General features: G+C 39.0%; 1 protein-coding gene across 10 annotated transcripts in view; it reads right to left on the bottom strand.

Moving 5' to 3' along the window:
• The window catches only part of LOC120634781, an 82557-nt gene that overhangs the window by 55886 nt on the left and 6859 nt on the right, over positions 1-19812 (bottom strand). For 8 of the 10 annotated variants that reach the window (XR_005659255.1, XM_039905558.1, XM_039905561.1 and 5 more), the window contains exon 2: positions 1228-2317. Coding sequence is in view for 9 of the 10 variants with exons in the window: in XM_039905558.1 (XP_039761492.1) it covers positions 1228-1854 (627 nt within the window). In the remaining variant the exon portion in view is untranslated. Of the gene's footprint in view, positions 1-1227; positions 2318-6242; positions 6382-16411; positions 16520-19812 lie in introns of those variants that run through there. The other 2 variants (XM_039905560.1, XM_039905559.1) reach the window with 2 other exon arrangements.

The following is a 19812-nucleotide window of genomic DNA, read 5'->3' as shown; positions in this document are numbered from 1 at the left end:
ATTGCGGTGTCACCAACCCATTATTAACATGTTAAATGAAGTTAAATGCGATATATCATCGCGAAACGTATTTAACAGTGGATATGTTTCTACTGTGACGCGCCTCACAGATCACAGGTGGACCAAAACAGTAACCACATGGAGAGGCCCACCAGGCAAGCCCTACAGAGGCAGACCGTGTACTCGATGGGATGATGATATTAAGAAAATCGCGGGTCCACAATGGATCCAAATAGCTCAGGATAGGGAAAGATGGCAAGTCTTGGAGGAGGCCTTCACCGAAGAGGGTTCCTGATACATAAAAATTATGCATAAAGTAATAATAGTTGAATAATAGATTAAGTAGTACATAATTCACTGTAGTTCTATAAGTTAAGTATAGGAAAGTTATAAGGCTTAAATAAAATAAATGAATATAATGTTTCTACTATTCGCTTAAAGCACACCTTTAACAAGACTAACCTAAATCTGTTAATAAAAAAATAGCGAGAGTGAATCTGTACCGTGAAAAGATATCAATATTTATACTTATAATCTACATTTAGTAATGCATTGTTTTGGCAAAATTTATTTATTTTTTATTCTACTACAAGTTAGCCCTTCATTGCAATCTGAGGTGGTAAGTGATGATGCAGTCAGTGGCGTGCATAGAGGTTATGCAAAGGGTGACAATGATATAAAATGAAGAAAACCCTCAATTTGAAGGATAGGCATTGTAAGAGTTATGAGAGGTATAAAACCTAGCCTCAAGTATTTATAACTCGTACTGGAGATTTTCTTCATTTTATATCATCTGCATACCCTGTGTACCCTCTATGCACGCCACTGGATGCAGACTATGATAGTAGCGGGCTAACCTGTTAGGGAGTACGGTAGTCATACCCCTAATCGGTTTCTACGCGACATCGCACCGGAACACTAAATCGCTTAGCGGCACGTCTTTGTCGATAGGGTGGTAACTAGCCACGGCCAAAGCCTCCCACCAGACCAACTAAATCAGACTAATCTAAATCAGTTAATTACAACGAATGCAATGCATTAATCAGATGTTATCAAATTAAGTTCGTTGCGACATTTCAACGCGAATTACACTTCGAATTGCCTGACAGTTGACACCCTTCGTAAAAATGCGTAAGCGACGTATACGTAGCGGAATAAGCATGGCATTAGCTTACTGTCGTTTTTACGTGGGGGGTCAAAAATCTGATAAAAGTAAATAGGTCTCACCTCCTCCACCGACTTCTTGGAGAACTCGTTCATAGACACAATCCATTGCTGCACAAGTTCATTCACAATAACAAGATCATTATATAACCACGTCAATATTTCGTTCACCCACTGGACGCTCGCGGCATCTGGTCCCGTGCACGACGGGATGACGACACTCTGGTGTTTCTTCAGAGTCAACTGCTCAGGACCTGGGGACATCCGACCCAGCCTCTTCTTATTAGGTGGCGTGGCTGGGACGAAGCTAGTCGGCTTAGATGGCTTAAAGGAGCCAGATTTACTGGTAACTTTAGCAGTTGTCGCCAATATACTGTCCGTGCTTGAGATTATTTCGTTAGCCGTCTTCTTTTCATCGCTCGGCTTTGGTTTCTCCACTTTTTCTTCTACAGGTTTCTTGTTGAATCTTCCGTACGCCCATTTAGCGACGCCCAGTATAATTATAGAGATTAGTATCCATACGAATATCAGCATCACTAAGTTGTCCATCGCTGTGTCCATATAATCGAAACTGCATATAAGATCGTCAACTGCTTCAGCTAAGTCAGCCATAGTTTTCCATGGTGTCCGCCACCATTCGGCGTGGGCTTCCGCCGCCTCGTGTGCCTCTACTGAGTCTGGGCCGGACATTTTTTTAGTTCTATTTCCGAACGCACTATTTTTGGACGCAGCTCTCTGTCTTTATTAACCCGTCTCACTCTTACGCGGGCACGAAATTCGAATTTCGAATTCGCATTATTATCTTCAATCAATTAGTTTTTTTTTCGTTCAAAAACAAATTCCTTTTTTTTTTCTTTAATCAACGCACCTGGCGTTCGAATTAAAATTCTCTTTTACCTACTTTTTAAATAATTATCACACTTTTCCTTTCAAAAACCAAATGTTTTTTTTTGGTCACGTCAAATTTAAATTCGCATTAATTAGCTTCACATTCAATTTGTTTTGGTTAATGTTAAGTTATTCGATTTTATGAACACATGGTTGGGTTGTTATTGCTTTTATATTCTGTCGATCGTTCGATTGTTGTCGTGGTATCGGATTTTCCTTGCCGTGTTTTGGTTTTCGGACTTCACACCATGTTGTGATCGAAACTCTGTAAAAAAAGAAATAGGTCAGTTAATAATACATAACAAAGTAACTCCTTCTTGTTCTATAATTATGTGAGTCCAAGTACGGGACTTTAGTTCTTAGGAATACCACATAACCCAATCTCCGGGGGTCTCCCTACCCGTTACAAGAGATGAAAAAACTTTGTGGTTTAACTTATGTATATCTAACTTCAGTTCAAGATTTCATTTTTTTTTGTGACGGTGTCAAATAAACTTTTATTTGGTTGTTTAGTAGTTATGATAAAAGATCTGTTAAAATAAAGAAATTCAAAAAAATGGGTAATTTACTTAATCTATATTATAGATTTTTAAGTATCTAAGTATACAAGTATATATATTACATATATACATTCTCGTGCCATATTGTTATGAGAAAGGGCTTGTGGCTTGAGACACAGTTTTTACCTAGTTCAAGAATCAGTCCTCAGATTATAACTTTGTTACAAATTTGCCTTTGAGACAACATTTACCGTAGATATATATAAGTAATGTGGAGAAATAAACAAAACATTCATTAATTTACACTGACACTTTCCATATTTTTCTTGCTGTCTCTGATTATAGTAGAAGTTCATTGTAAATGTCATAACATTGATCCATTTCGATGGTAAGAAGTGTTTTTTTTTTCATTTATTTAATAGGTCAATGCTAGTTTTAATATTATTTAAGATTATAATGAGGTCAGAATGAGGTCAGAAGTCAACCGTTGTCAGCACACGATGTCTGAATGTTTAATGTGAGTATGAGTCAATACTTAACATTACGTCATTTTACTATTTAAGAAGGATTTGAGACATTGGAAATAAATCTTAAAGAAAAAAATAAATAACTCAACATCATCCTCTAAATGAATATGAATAGTGCACAAACGACACCAACCAACCATTCGAATATAACCTAAATGTAGGTCTAACTTCCTAATCACATGTTGGTAGAATCGAAAATTCTCAAACATTAGAGTTGAGTTGTGAGGTAAAGGGAACATGGAGAAAAATGTTTTTAAGATCAATTCTCATTTTACAGCCATGGTTAAATGAATTTCGAGTAAAATATTCGGTTTTGGGTCACACGCAAAATACACAAAATACTCAAATTCCGGGTCTTTAGCTCATATAATTACTAGAAAGATTGTGCGTGACATACAGACAATACTGTGTAATGACAGTTATAGGAATCCGTTATGCCCTTCGGACGCGGAACCCCAAAAATATGGCTATGGTAACCGATTACAGATTGCAACAAAAACTGGCTAATGCCGTGAGGTCACTTATAAAATTAGCCTCTCAAAACAAGTTCATATTATACGTCGAACATCGATAGTTTAAAAGATATACACTACTTTTTTAAATAATGTTTTTACGTAGCCCTTGAAGAAATGAGGATACAAACACTGCGTCATACTAAGGCTATCTGCAGACCGAGTTACTTTCTCAGTTGAAACCAAATTTAGAGGTTTGGGCGTAACTTGATGTCAATGGTGACTAGCTAGGCTAAACTTGTTGTGAATCGGCCTACTGATACTGCCCTCTAGCGTGCACTGCATATATGCCAAGATTAGTCAAATAGGTACACAGATAAATAATTGTTGAGGGTTTCATCCTTCCAATAAAATTTGCTATTTTTTTTTTATAGTAAGCAATAATATGGTCCCTACTGAAAATCTTTTTGACGGCCGATTGGCGCAGTGGGCAGCGACCCTGCTTTCTGAGTCCAAGGCCGTGGGTTCGATTCCCACAAATGGAAAATGTTTGTGTGATGAACATGAATGTTTTTCAGTATCAGGGTGTTTATATGTATATTATATGTATTTATGTATACTATTCATCAGTTATCTTAGTATCCATATTTATGAAAAAAACAGCGTTGCAGTATTCCTTGGCAGTTACTGCCTTGGTGCTGCGGCACAGAGCTGAGTTTTATATTGCTTGACTTGAAGAGCAGATATCGTTTTTAACTAGACTTGTAGGTAATAACAAAATAATAGAAAACTTTGATTTTATGTTGACAGAACTTTGTATCTTTGTTTCTTAGAATATCAATGGCACTGACCTTGTCCCGATGACATCATCGAGGCCACGATAACAGTTGGAATCTTAATAGCTCTTAATTGCGTTACAATACTGGTTGTTTTGCAATAATCATCGATCGTATATAACTGTGTAATGTTAATTTTGCTGAATTAATTTAAAAGTTTAATTAATGGTTTGTAATGCATTTTAATTATGTTTTTTTTTGGTGCGAATTATTTAAAAACCAAATTTGATTAACATGGCTGTGGATTTTGAATAACCTGAGTGGTTTTTATAGTGATGAAATTATTTTTCTTTTAAGTTTTAAGTGAAGAGTAGAATTAAAAAAACAAGTTTGCCAACTTAATTACAAGTTTTGGTTTTTTCACTGTTTGAAACGCTATTCCAAAATCGTTACTACCTACATATTGCTATAACACCTATTGACAATGCAACGGGCAATCCCAAATTTCCTTACTCCAGGCTGGTATTAAAATTTTACACCAGAAAAACCTGAGACATAGTTCTTCAGTATCTTTAGTAGAACACGTCTAGAACTAGATCACTGAGACGTTTTACACCTTTTTAAATTAATGTAAAGAACTCTTTTTTCGAGTTCGAATATCGAACCTATTCTGAAAGTCACAATTTTTTTTACAGTGATAAGTGACATTTAAAAACGATGTTAAGAGTTTATTTTATATATAAACTTTTTTCCTCATTTATCCTATTGTATGATATTAAGTTGTAAACAAGTAGCTAGTTTAAGTATTCCATATTATTATAGTATTTAATCCTTTCCTGAATTAATTCTTTTCGAAATTCCGTTTCCTTTTTTAAAAAACTTAGTTTTTTTTTTTTCAATATAAAAAGTTTCCTCGTTTAAAAAAAAAATGTATAAATAAGAATAACACTTGACCACAGAATAAGCAATTGACAATGGTTCAATCGCTCAGCGCACAGAACCAATAAACCAAAAAGAAGAAGAAGAAGAGTTTATTTTAAGAAGAAATTATTTTGATTTTAAAGACCTGAAGTAAGGGCTTTAAATGTTGTTTTATAATAATTTTTATAATATATAAACATGTTTATATTATTTTTTTAAAAGTATTTGTTTCTTAATTTACGACGGAGTTTCGTAGTCTAGCTTAGCTTAAAAAAACTAAACAAACCTTTTTTCTGTAAGTAAATCGGTGTATATGGATTAAGAAAAAATATTATTACTTGGAATTATAATTTAGTCGGATCACGAGGTACTGGGATCGATGCTCGGGCCGAGTCAAGAATTAGGTGCCTATTGAATATTTCTGTTAAAATTCTCAGTTAAACTGGCGTTGATGCCGAGTTTCTTGCCGGCTTCGTCTCGTTAGAATCTGCCAACGTGGTGGTAGAGTCACTATACACAGACAGACTTGATGTTTCAAGAGTGCTTATAGGCCTGCTTGAAATAAATAAATTATGAATTTTGCTGTTTCCCATGCTTTGAAGAGCAAGTTACCCCCACGGTCCAGGTTATTACTACCAATAATCGTTAAGCCCACCAACCTGGATTGCAGAAGCGTGGTCTATGTCTACTCTTCATCATATCAACCCATTACCGGCCCACTACAGGGGACGGGTCTCCTACAATAAGAAGGGTTTAGGCCGTAGCCCACCAAGCTGGCCCATTGACGATTGGCGAACTTCACACGCTTTTGAGAATTTTGTGAAAACTCTAACGCATGCAGGTTTGCTCACGATAATTTCCTTCACCGTTGAAGAAGAATTATATATTAATTACTTAAAACGAACATAACTCAGAAATGTTCGAGGTGCGTACTGGGATATGAACTCGGCCTTATTGTCTACACTTAATTAACTATATTTTTAAAAAAAACGTGATGTTCTTACGAATACCTACCTAAAAATATTTTCGACAACCTTTATAAGTAACAAAAGAAATAAAGGTGTTTGCTTCCTCTATTATTCGAGCACAAACGTCACTAATTATCACCATAAAGCACTGACGCACATAAAACACTATCACGTCCACACCCTACGACCCTCACGGCAAGACTGGTCACTTAACTTATGATTAAAAACTTTAAAAGTCACATATAAGGACTGTGTGAAGTTGGTGGTGAGCGTTGCGGTCTTTTAATTCAGAGGTCGCGGGTTCGATCCGCAGAGCAAATTGAAAATATATAAATCCTGAATTTTCTCTGCTTTGGTCAGGGAGGTTTAATTTTTGGAAAACTTGTTTTAAATCAATTAGTTGCCCATTTTCATAAGTATGATTTACTCCACATCAAGCAATTTGGTTTTACGCGGGGTCGTTAAACAATCGTCTCTGGTGTTGAGCTAATGCAAAATATATTTGAAGCCTAAGACGAATCCCGGGATGCGCTCGGCGTTTTCTATAATTTTTCCATGGCGTTTGACTACGGAAATCGGGGTGTAGCTCTTGACTTGATGAGTTACTATTTGAGCGAAATAATTCAAATGGTAGACGTGAATGAAAAGCGGCCAATTGGATCGGTTTTGAAAATTGGTGTTCCACAGGGGACTATATTAGGACCTTTTTTATTCGTTATTAATATTGTTGACCTTCCATACCTTGCTTAGGACAATCACGGGATAGCATTGTTTGCTGATGATACATCACTTATGTTTAAAACTAATCGACGTGAATAAGATTTTGTAAATTCAAACAACTCTCTCGCTAAACAGTGTTCAGTACAGTGGTTTTATGACAACAATTTGGTTCTAAATGGGAAAAAGAACTAAATGCCTAAAATTCACATTACCAAATTTCAAACATGTAAAAACTAATATACTACATAGTAATGAGGAATTGAATCTCGTGGATACGGCAGTTTTTCTAGGAATAACGTTAGATGTTATACTTCATCGGAGCCCTCATGAAATAATTTATCGAACGGGCCTAGTTCTGCTGAAGATACGCCACATGAAGTAAATAGAAACTAGGCTAGGCTAGTCTGTTTTAGTTACTTTCACAGCATTATGTTATATGAAATTTTAGTATGGGGTAATTCTGCTGATATAGGCACTATTTTCGTGCTGCAGCAGAAGGCTCTTCGTGCGATCTAAAAAATGGATCCGAGAGAACCATTAAGAGATAAATTTAAAGATGCTAAGATAATAACAGCCTTTAGTCAATACTTATTTGAAAATTTAATGCATATTCACAAAAATATATATAAATTTAAGAAAGAATGTGACTGCAATAATTTAAACATTAGAAGCAAAAATAAACTTGCAATGCAATATGCTAGACATAAAATAAGTCATTTATTTAAAGGAAATTGTATACAATCTTAAAATAAACTACCAGTTGATATCCTGGAGATGTCTGTTAAAAAGTTCAAAGTTTGTATTAAACGTAAGCTAAAAGAATACTTAGTCTTACTATAGTATTAAGGACTACGTCAACGAAAAAAAAGCTTGGGTGTAAATTATTGCTTTAGCCAGGTTGCCTTGTATACAGTTTTGAATGACAATGTGAGAAGGTGGTAACAAAAAAAAATAACAATCGGCTAAATTTGAAGTCGGTAGCAACATGTAAAGCTTTATGCACTTAGCTTTGTCTATTTCCTTCCACTTTGCCAGTTATCACTATCTTTCTTATCAAGATTGTCTTCATCTCTTCTGGCAATGTGACAGAAGTACTCGATAAGAATTAATACGACAATACACACATCGCCATCTAGCGACAAAGTAAGCGTAGCTTGTGTTATGGGTTCTAAGATGATTGATGAATATTTATATGAATAAAATTGCCTGTCTTTGCGCCGCCCGTGACGCGCATAATGCCAGAGTATGGAGCGCCGTGCCTATAGGCGCGCCACACTCGTGGCAGATCGGCGAGACCCCCCCTTCTCGTGATACCGTGCAAGTATTTACCGAAACAGCCGTGTCCATCACATCTATGGGTACGGAGTCTCCCAATCTCCTCAAGTCCTTGTCTTTCCCCTCGAGTCCTCGTGCTTAACCGATAGCGATGCACCTGTGCGAGCACCTCAGCCTGCAGGTCCCACGGCGGGTCACCAGCGAGATGTGTGGATGCCGTACAAGCTACCGTACGTATCGCACGCACCGCGATTACACGTTTCGGTCGCCGCAGAAGTGTAATGTTCTGCGAAGACAGTGCGTGCACCCATACTGGAGCCCCGTACAGCGCCATATGACTCCTGACTTTAACCGCATACAGACGTCTGCAGGCTGAGTCCGGCCCCCCGACGTTAGTCAAGAACCTTCCCAGAGCGGCTGCCGCTCCAACGAGTCTGGGCGCAAGCAGTTCGAAGTGCCTTCTGAAACTCTACCGATCCGGTTATACCCCTCGTCCCAGGCAGCATAGGGGCCCGCTGGAGCCAGTTGAAGTCGATGTTCCACAACACCGGCCCAAGAACCGACCTCTGCGGGACCCCGTTGAGCCTTCTGAGATATGAAGGCACTCCATGGTACCGGAGTGCCTCTAGAAGAGTCTCAAAGGGGAAGCTGTTGAAGGCATTCATGCCGTCCAAGGAGACGGCAAGAATGACGTCCCCCCCGGCAACTGCCTCATCCGATAGGGCCTTCAACGACTTTAGGGAGACAATGGTCGAGCGACCTCTGAAGCCGTACTGCTCCACCAAGAGCCCTGGACCGACAAATTCCAGATGCCCAATTAGCCGGTCAGCAAGGATCTTCTCAAAGACCTTCCTGATCTCGTTGAGCAAGACTGGTCTGTACGCCGACGGAGCGTCCAGCGGTCGCCCTTCTTTGCGGATGAGGCGCAGCAGGACTTCTCCAAGACTTGGGGAACTGTCCAGCCAGTAAACACCGGTTGACAACTCCCGGAGTCTTGCCTCAAGGAACTCCCGGGTCATGTATAAGACCCGACCCGGGATGTCGTCCGGTCCAGGTGCCGTCTTCGTGGACCGGAGGCGGCCAAAGGCTACGTCCATCTCCTCTCCGGTAACCAGCGGAACAGAACCGCTATCGACCAGCGGGGCGGAACCCCTTCCCGCCTCAGGCACCAGGGAGAACATCGTTGGGGGGACTTGTCCTTGGGAGTCCGGGAAGAGTCCCTCGACACGCCGCAAGAACTCCGGTTGAAGGGTCTGGGTTGACCTGAGCATAGGTCACGTCTTTACTGGCCGCCTCCAGGTAATTACGACGGCTGCCGTCTTGGGCGGAGCCAAATTGGGCTTTGGCTTGGGCTTAGATGCTGCCGTGGCGCCGAGGCTGTGGGGCGCGGCGCCTCGATGTTGCCGACGGGGTATTAACGGTGGGGGTCTTTTTGACCCTCTTTTTTCGGCTCACCAGGTTTCTTCTGCAGCGCTGCTCAGCTGGGGCCTGCTGACGCCGGGGGTGCCCCAGGAGACGCTGAGGCCGTAGTTTTGGCTGCCCGCCCCACCACGCGGTCCCGGAGAAACCGACTCAAGGCAGTCACTTTCGTCTCCTCCTCCAACGCCCTGAGTTCTGCCATCGCGCTCCCTAAGCCATAAGTTACCCTAGGAATCGGGGTCGAACCCCGTGACACCGATGAATTGCGGGAACTTGGCGAAACCGAGTCCTCTCGGCGCGAGTACCTCGCAACAACAGGGGTCCGAGACGTGGGCGCGTCCCAGGACCAGGGGTGCCATCCCATCCGGATGAGCCTAAGTCATCTCCGATGGTCCACCCGTCTGAAAGGCCAGGCGGGCCGACAATCAAAGATAGCAAAGCAAAGCGACCGCCAACGACTTTTAATAAACACTTAAAAGTAAACAACAACAATAACAACAGCGTAAAGCCAAAACAGTTACAACAGGAAATCAGAAACAACGACAGGTAAGCAAAAGCAACAACAACAATTAATCTGAGAGGAGAGCTGTGTCAAGCAGTGGCACGTTAATAAGTTGAAAAATGATACAACTGTGCCGTGTGTGTGATGATTCACAAAGTATACGTCTAACCTATAAATAACTCATTATCACGTTCAAATACACAAAGTTCATCAAAACAATGATCATCCATTCACAAATTGTTCGACACCTAATTCATACGCCCTTGTATCCGCCTTATGTTTGTTTAATAATAGCCTCATACCTCCGTAACCTAGATTAAATTGTGTTTGTTTGTTTTATTATCGAATCAACGTGAATTTCGGGTAAACAGTGTTAATTTTATCTTAGTAATTTTTGAGGTTATATTCTTACGTCATCCTCATTACAGATAGAGGAGGTGAAGGGGCCTTTAAAAATAACGTAATGCGAAAAATGGAGGATCTCCTGAGGATGCTCCGGTTTCGGAGCGAAACGGGCGTAGAGGGTACTTTGCCGAAGAACTGTTTGGTGTGGAGTATAAGGATTGAAGAAATTATAAATTACACCATACAGAATCTCCTGCTTTTCGCGGACTATAACAAATTAAGCATAATTTTCATAACAAATCCCAAGGGTAGCTGAATGTTCTACAAAATCGCGATATTTACAACACTGAATGAGTGAATGTGTACAACCCAACCCACACTCCAAACATGGCATAACGTCGGAATTATTATGCAGTGTCTTTCACACTGACATTTGAGTCATAATAAGTAAGTATGCCTATATGGTGACGGAGCTTATCTCGAGTGGTGTTACTGTTATCGAATGATGACGGATACCTGACTGATTGTAACCGCAAAGATTCGTCAATTCTGAAGATTACTGCCTCGTTGGTTAAGTAATGGTAAGCATGTTCGGCTGCGGGTCAGGAGATCCTATGTTCGATCCCCGTGGTAGACTAATAAATAATTTTATAATTTTTTATTCGTGTTTCTATCTACACTTGGAGGTATTATCAATTTTACAAATTTAAAATGCATACCAAAATTTTCGGAACCGACAGCATTAAAACCCTAATTAGTATTAGAGCTATTGAAGCAACGTAGGTGATGCTCTGAAGTAGGTATCTTATTAATTTAAAAGTAGCTGCTTGTATTATTATGTTGGATATTTTTTTTTTTTTTTTTTTTTATTTTTTTTTTGTTAAATCACCGTATGAAAACCGTTTGTTAGCGCGAACTAAGTCTGCGACTCTGGCAATCGCGGCCTGACCACTTTTACCGCCGATGCCGAAATAAGTACATGCCTTTTCTATCTATATAGTTTTATAGCGACTGTAGCGCCATCTAGTAGGAAACATTGCAGATACGATAGCTTTATTGGTTAAAGCGTTCGGCACGGCTAGCATGTGCAGGAGACAATTATATCGCCGGGGAAAGGATAAAAATGTATCTTCTCCCACAGCTTTATCAACTCTCAGAGCATTGGCACACAAGTGGAAATAATATCCGAATAATATGTGTAATAATAAACGGGGGTAAACTTCTCCTATTCCATGTTTCCGTGCTTTAGTAGGTGGACACGTTAATTATATCCCCTGTCAGAAGATATAATCGGGGGATATAACTTTTATCTCCTGCTTGAGCTAGCCCTGATGGCCGCTATTGCCAGAGAGTCGCAGGTTAAAAACCTGTTGAACCGCCGTCATAGATATAATGAATCCTTCCAGCCGTTTCTGCAGCACGGTGCCACGATGAAACTTGTACTAGTAAGTAACGTGATATTACAAGTATTCTATTTTGTAAACTGAGTAAAGCAAAGAAAAAACCAAAAGAGGAAAAAACAAAGGAATTTGGGATTTCAAACACAAACATGAAAATTGGAAATTGGAATTCCCAACCAGACAGGAGATATTTGAGATCAAAGTGGCTAGTACGACAAAACGCCAATTTATAAAATTAAAATTAAAAAATTAAAAATATTTATTTCATTTCGTACAGCTAAATAATACATTGAAATTGGGGTTATCCTAGTAAGTTACTAGTATTACTACTAGCACTTGTGGCAGGCGGCCTCAAATTTCATACGTAAGGACCTAATATGGTTTTCAAAACACAAAAGCATGAGTATAAATTTGAAACTGAAATTCCCAACCAAACAGGAGATATTTGAGATCAAAGTGGCCAGTACGACAAAACACCAATTTCATACGTAAGGACCTAATATCGTTTTCAAAACACAAATACATATTGAGTATGAATTTGAAACTGAAATTCCCAAAAAAACAGGAGATACTTGAGATCAAATTGGCTCTTACAACAAAACACCAATTTCATAAGTAAGGACCTAATATGGTTTTCAAAACACAAAAGCATGAGTATAAATTTGAAACTGAAATTACCAACCAAACAGGAGATATTTGAGATCAAATTGGCGCTTACAATAAAACATCAATTGCATAAGTAAGGACCTAATATGATTTTCAAAACACAAATACATGAGTATGAATTTGAAACTGAAATTCCCACCCATTTCATAAGTAAGGACCTAATATGGTTTTCAAGACACAAAAGCATGAGTATAAATTTGAAACTGAAATTCCCAAAAAAACAGGAGATACTTGAGATCAAATTGGCTCTTACAACAAAACACCAATTTCATAAGTAAGGACCTAATATGGTTTTCAAAACACAAAAGCATGAGTATAAATTTGAAACTGAAATTCCCAACCTAACAGGAGATATTTGAGATCAAATTGGCGCTTACAATAAAACACCAATTGCATGAGTAAGGACCTAATATGATTTTCAAAACACAAATACATGAGTATGAATTTGAAACTGAAATTCCCACCCATTTCATAAGTAAGGACCTAATATGGTTTTCAAAACACAAAAGCATGAGTATAAATTTGAAACTGAAATTACCAACCTAACAGGAGATATTTGAGATCAAATTGGCGCTTACAACAAAACACCAATTGCATAAGTAAGGACCTAATACGGTTTTCAAAACACAAAAGCATGAGTATAAATTTGAAACTGAAATTCCCAACCTAACAGGAGATATTTGAGATCAAATTGGCGCTTACAACAAAACACCAATTGCATAAGTCAGGACCTAATACGGTTTTCAAAACACAAAAGCATGAGTATAAATTTGAAACTGAAATTCCCAACCTAACAGGAGATATTTGAGATCAAATTGGCGCTTACAATAAAACACCAATTGCATAAGTAAGGACCTAATATGATTTTCAAAACACAAATACATGAGTATGAATTTGAAACTGAAATTCCCACCCATTTCATAAGTAAGGACCTAATATGGTTTTCAAAACACAAAAGCATGAGTATAAATTTGAAACTGAAATTACCAACCTAACAGGAGATATTTGAGATCAAATTGGCGCTTACAACAAAACACCAATTGCATAAGTAAGGACCTAATACGGTTTTCAAAACACAAAAGCATGAGTATAAATTTGAAACTGAAATTCCCAACCTAACAGGAGATATTTGAGATCAAATTGGCGCTTACAACAAAACACCAATTGCATAAGTCAGGGACCTAATACGGTTTTCAAAACACAAAAGCATGAGTATAAATTTGAAACTGAAATTCCCAACCTAACAGGAGATATTTGAGATCAAATTGGCGCTTACAACAAAACACCAATTGCATAAGTCAGGACCTAATACGGTTTTCAAAACACAAAAGCATGAGTATAAATTTGAAACTGAAATTCCCAACCTAACAGGAGATATTTGAGATCAAAGCGGCCAGTATAACAAAACGCCAATTTCATACGTAAAGACCTAATACTAGTTCGAACTTATGGTTTGCCTATGAATCTAATCTAATTTGTTAATCAATTTTACCTTGATATAATGTTCTTACAGATTTATACAAAACAATTTTATTATGAGGCTCATAAGGATTAAGAAATGTATGGCTTCGCGGTACGTCAGAAGAGATTGTTCTCTTCTGACGTACCGCGAACAATAATGTGCCATGACTAACGCGGTCAAAGTGGCAAAACCGACCACTCAAATATACCTATTGAATCTAAGAACAATGAAAGATATTGAATAGACGATTTATTTCAATGAAAGGAATTCTAACTTATGTTAACAAAACAGTTTTCTAGGAGTTACCTTAGATTGTAAGCTACAGTGGGTGCCCATATCGAGACACTAACGGGTAAGATCAGCTCCGCTGCTTATGCTGGCCTTGGAGTTGAAGGAGTTCGGAGTGGACCACGTCCGGGTACATTGGGTGGGGAAAGTGACACTTATTGGTGTGTAGCTCTCCCCTAACAGCGTTCTGACGTACCGCGAACAATAATGTGCCATGACTAACGCGGTCAAAGTGGCAAAACCGACCACTCAAATATACCTATTGAATCTAAGAACAATGAAAGATATTGAATAGACGATTTATTTCAATGAAAGGAATTCTAACTTATGTTAACAAAACAGTTTTCTAGGAGTTACCTTAGTTTGTAAGCTACAGTGGGTGCCCATATCGAGACACTAACGGGTAAGATCAGCTCCGCTGCTTATGCTGGCCTTGGAGTTGAAGGAGATCGGAGTGGACCACGTCCGGGTACATTGGGTGGAGAAAGTGACACTTATTGGTGTGTAGCTCTCCCCTAACATCGTCACTCCTGGCCTTGCATGGTCAGGCCCATCCGAGGAGCATGAGGAGACGGTTCAAGCACCCCCAGTCTCTGTAGATGAGATGGCGGAGGCGCTAGATTGCCTACGGCGGTGCAGGAAAGCGTCGGGACCGGACAGAATCCCGGGAAGAATCAGCAGACATTGGAGCAACTCGGGAGTCGTCACAGGCAGTTATTCAATGACTGCCTGGTATGGAAGGGAAGTTGGTGCTGCTGCGGATGGAAGGACGCTCTCCCTCGGCATACAGACCAATCTTTCTTATTGACGAAGTGAGCTAGATGTTGGAAAGAGTTCTGGTCTCATGGATAAACCACCTCCTTGTTTAGCGGGGCTCCGATCTTTAGGAGCACCAATACGGGTTCAGGGCTTGCAGATTGACCTTGGACGCCGTGGGTGCTTTGTAGGACTTCTGCGAGTATTCGAAAAGGAGGGGTTGGCGGTGTCATTGGACATGGCCAATTCCTTTGGCACCCTCCCTATTAGCGTAATAGAGGAAATACTCCAGTATCACGAGGTGCCCCTCTATCTACGGCGAATGATAGGGCACTACTTGGAAGAAAGCGTTGTGCTCAAGGGAGGGACGGAGGAAGGAAAGAAAGACGGATGGCTTGTCGAATTCGACAAGGGTCGGTCCTCCGACCACTTCTGTGGAACCTTGGGTGACTGGGCCATCCGTCCGGTTCTGCTACCTCGGATAGCAATAACGTTACGCGGATGACACATTGCGGGCGGGAAGCAGTTATGGGTCGTTACCCATAACTGCCTCGCCGTTGCGAGGAGAGCCACGGTGGCCACTGAATTGGTGGTCACAAGAATTGAGATGTTGGGGCTAAAAGTAGCCCACCCGAAGTCAGATGCCGTCTTAACCTACATGAATAAAGAAATTTGAATTTGAAGAGGAACACTTAAACGTCTGAAACCTGATGTTCATAGGTATTCGGTTATGCGATGGTTATTTACCACCACGTGATAGATATATAAAGCCTGTTGACATATGAGAATATCTCTCATGCCATAACATAAAAATTGCGAATCTCCCATAAAATAGGAAATTAAGCTGTGGTCATAAACTCACGATACATAAATCATTATAGCATATTATGTAGTAAAATGTACAATGCGGAAAATTATTATTACTGAAGCGTGATAACAAAAGGTCAAAATACCTTTTTTTATGGTCACTTGAAGTCCGTTGATGTTATGAAAAGAAATTATATTCTATATAAATGTAAGATGTATTTGTGTATTAGAATGTAGTTATTCGTATGTAAGTTTAACGACCTCCCTGGCGAGCGCTATGAATTTAAGTGGGAAGGCCCGGGTTCGATTCCTGGCGGGGGATACCAATTTGGGAATTTATAATTTCTGAATTTTGTCTGGTCTGGTCTGGTGGGAGGATTCGGCCGTGGTTACTTACCACCGACAAAGACGTGCTGCGACATGTCGCGTAGAAACCGATTAGGGGTATGACTACCATAGACAACAGGTTAGCCCGCTACCATCTTAGACTACATCATCACTTACCACCCGTTACTGCAGTCAAGGGCTAACTTGTAGTGGAATAAAAAACAAAGTATTTTAAAATTTTGTACCACCTGCAATTTGTTCTCATGTCTTTTTTCTTATTCAAAGGCTACCTAGCAGATCGCTGCGAAGCGATAAGGCCGCCTTTTGTATTCTTCTTCTATTTTAATGTTGCTGATTTCTTGTTTCGACCAGAGAAAATTCAGAAAATTAAAATTTCCAAATCGCCCCTGCCGAGAATCGAACCTGGGCCTGAATGAATGCAGAAAAAACTCAAATTAAACAAAATAACTAAGTATATTTAAAGTTTGTATTAAACGTAAGCTTATAGAAAAGTCCTATTATAGTATAAAGGACTACGTAAACGATAAAAAAGCTTGGGTGTAAATTATTGCTCTAACCAGGTTGATCTTCTAATAATTTAAAAAGATAGTGTGAGATGGTGATAACAAAAAAAAAACACCCGGCTAAGTTTGTTGTGGGCTTCTTCTTAGACCAGGACGCGTTTGGAACCCTCGTAGCTTTAGTTTTAAGTTTACGAATGTGGTTACCGCCATCATCTCACTACCGTGTGGTTCTTATGTACGCATCAAAAGTGCCACCTGTGGGCCTACTTGAATAAAGATATTTTTGACTTTGAATTTGACTTTTGACTTTATCCGTTACCCACCAAAACGCTAAAGGCCTAGGACGGCTAGATTATAGTTTTACTATAGTATCACGCATTGAGTGGTATATAATCGGAAAAAGGATACAGTTGAGGTTATAAGACAAAGCTTTTATCTCGATTGGAAAGCCTAGAAACTAGGTTTATAATAATTTTACACCACCTGTCCGCTCTCGCTCGTCTTGTCGTAATCCAAAGGTGCCTGGCAGAGATCGCTACTAAGCGATAAGGCCGCTTTTTGTATTCTACTCCCGTCTTTGTATTTCTATTGTTCTTTTATTTTTCTAACTTCAATAGTGGTGTACAAATCTATATATATAAAAATGTTATGTTGGTTTGTGAACGCTTCAAAAACTCAAAAAGTTGTGCACCGATCGAGCTGAAATTTGTTTTTTTCTATTTTTTGCATCAGTCATATATCCGGGACCGCGAAACTACAGTTTTTTTTAACGATCGATGTACCAGTGACCGCGCCATCTGCCGAAAACGAGAAAAACACTCGCTGACATATGTAATGTATTCTTTGTTTTGTTTCTCATTTCTCAACCATTCCTAAAAAATGTGCCACAGCGAAGCGTGGCAGGGTACCACTAGTATAATATATATAATATATAAGAGTTAAATAATCCCTACTAATATTATAAATGTCAATGTAAGTTTGATTGTAACGCTTTCACGTAAAAACTACTTAACCGATCCTCGTGACTTTGTACACATATTCTTGGAAGTGTTAGAAGTATTATAGGATACTTTTTATCCTGACATTAAGCTCGATTCCTTTGGGAGAGGGGATGAAAGTGTTTGACGATTTTGCACCATAACTCCGACAAATTATAACCGATTTAAATAATTATTTTTGTACTATAGAGGTTATAATATGTGTTTAATTTTGCCCAAACTTTGTGTAGATCTGTTGGTTGCAGATAGAGAACAGAAATCCTCACCGGACAGCAGCAAACCCCTCATTTAAGGCTTAGAGATACTGAATACTTAAATTTTTTTAGGCTTACAACAAAATTGAATGCTAGAAATCAAAAAACAAAATAAAACGCAGACGAAGTCGCGGGCAACAGCTAGTAAATAATAATAAAAACAAGCAAACAAAACCTCAAGTAGGGCTTACGTAATTCTGACGTCACACTGCAAAACTTAAAATAGCATTCACCAGTGACCACGAAAAAACGAAAGGTTAATAGCCTTAAATACCACAAGTCGAGCGAAAAATGTGGTTAAAGGGTATCTCGGAACAAATTTAAGCAAAATATGAGCACAGGTCAAATTCAAATTCAAATTCAAATTCATTTATTTCAAGCAGGCCCACCCCATAAGCACCTTTGAAACGTCAAGTACCTATGTATGTTTGTAGTGACTCTACCACCGGTTCGGAAAGCAGATTCTACCGAGAAGAGCCGGCAAGAAACTCAGTAGTTGCTCTTTTCCAACATCAACATTTACAATCATTTTTCTATCTTGCGGGAATTGAGAGTGAGGCTGGCTGCTTCCAATCTACCTTGTCATTGGTGTGGTGTCTTACTGGTATCGCTTAAAGCAGCATTACTTGTATATCGCGGCCGCTCTTGCTTCAGAATTCTAATCCTTATTTTAGACTGACAGCTTTGGCATACTATTCGGAATTCCATCACGTATAGACAGAACTACAAGGACAAAGAGATTTGACGTTATCTGTGATAAATGATAATATATTGATAGATTATAAAGTCTTCATACGGTAAATCTTTCCGTAAATATCTAACCAGCCGACAACCAAAGTTATTAATAACACTTAGTTAATGCAGCGTTTTACTAAATATAATTCCAATTTTTTGTTTTTTTTAAATATACAGACCAGTGCTTGATTGCAATCACACCTCATGGTAAGTTATGATGCAGCCTAAGATGGAGCGCGCTTGCCTAGAAGATGCCTATTCACTCTTGAAGGTACCCAGATTATAGGTGTCGGGGAAGATGCAAGATGGGAGGGCATTCCAGACCTTTGCGGTACGGATCAGAAAGGAAGCAGCAAAACGCTTCGTACGTGCTGATGGTATTTCAACAACGTAACGGTGCAGATTCTTTCTCACATAATAGTAGAAATATTTTTTTTTCTGATATTTAAATAAACTTTATTTTACTAGATAATATAGCATTAGCTAGCTAGCTAGCTTTCAATGTATTAAAAACCTTTTTTCTATAGTTAGTATATACGATAAGGCAAAAGATAAAATTTTTGAAAAGATTTTTATCTTGTTACACCAACGAAGTATAACTTCTAACGCGTGTCATAGCACACACACACACACTTTTTTTTTAATTTTATTTATTTATTTAGGATGTACGAATACTCTACGGTAGGTTTCCGCCATTGAATACGTTACCCTTCCCTTGAATAGCCAGAAAAAAGTAAAATTACATCATGGATGACGTAAGGCCTTTTTATAATTTAAGGTAGCTCGTCCCAAGGTCAGTACTCAGTACTTAGTCATGGTTTTAAGTAATTGATTAAAAAAAATTACTTAAGGCTACATAAGTGCTACCGTTTAACGGTTTCGGTTTTTGTCATATTTGATATAGGGTTGTCACTAAATACTTATTAAAAAAGAAAACTTTTAGTCAAGAAAGCCTGGACTTTTTTAGGATTCTTTATCATCCTATGAATGCATAACTGAGAGATATTGGAAAGAAATTTAGAGTGTGCAATCCCCACGCCGCATCGGTATAGGTTTGCGGGATTTTAGCAGTTATTATCACATCTTAGTGGTAAAAGCTAGGAGCGATGCCGATAGAAACATGCTCTCCCAGGCACGG

The sequence above is a fragment of the Pararge aegeria genome, chromosome 25 (assembly GCF_905163445.1).
Source record: "Pararge aegeria chromosome 25, ilParAegt1.1, whole genome shotgun sequence".
Taxonomy (NCBI): Eukaryota; Metazoa; Arthropoda; class Insecta; order Lepidoptera; family Nymphalidae; genus Pararge; species Pararge aegeria.
Note: the sequence above shows the minus strand (reverse complement) of the source record. Positions and strands in the feature narration are given on the sequence as shown.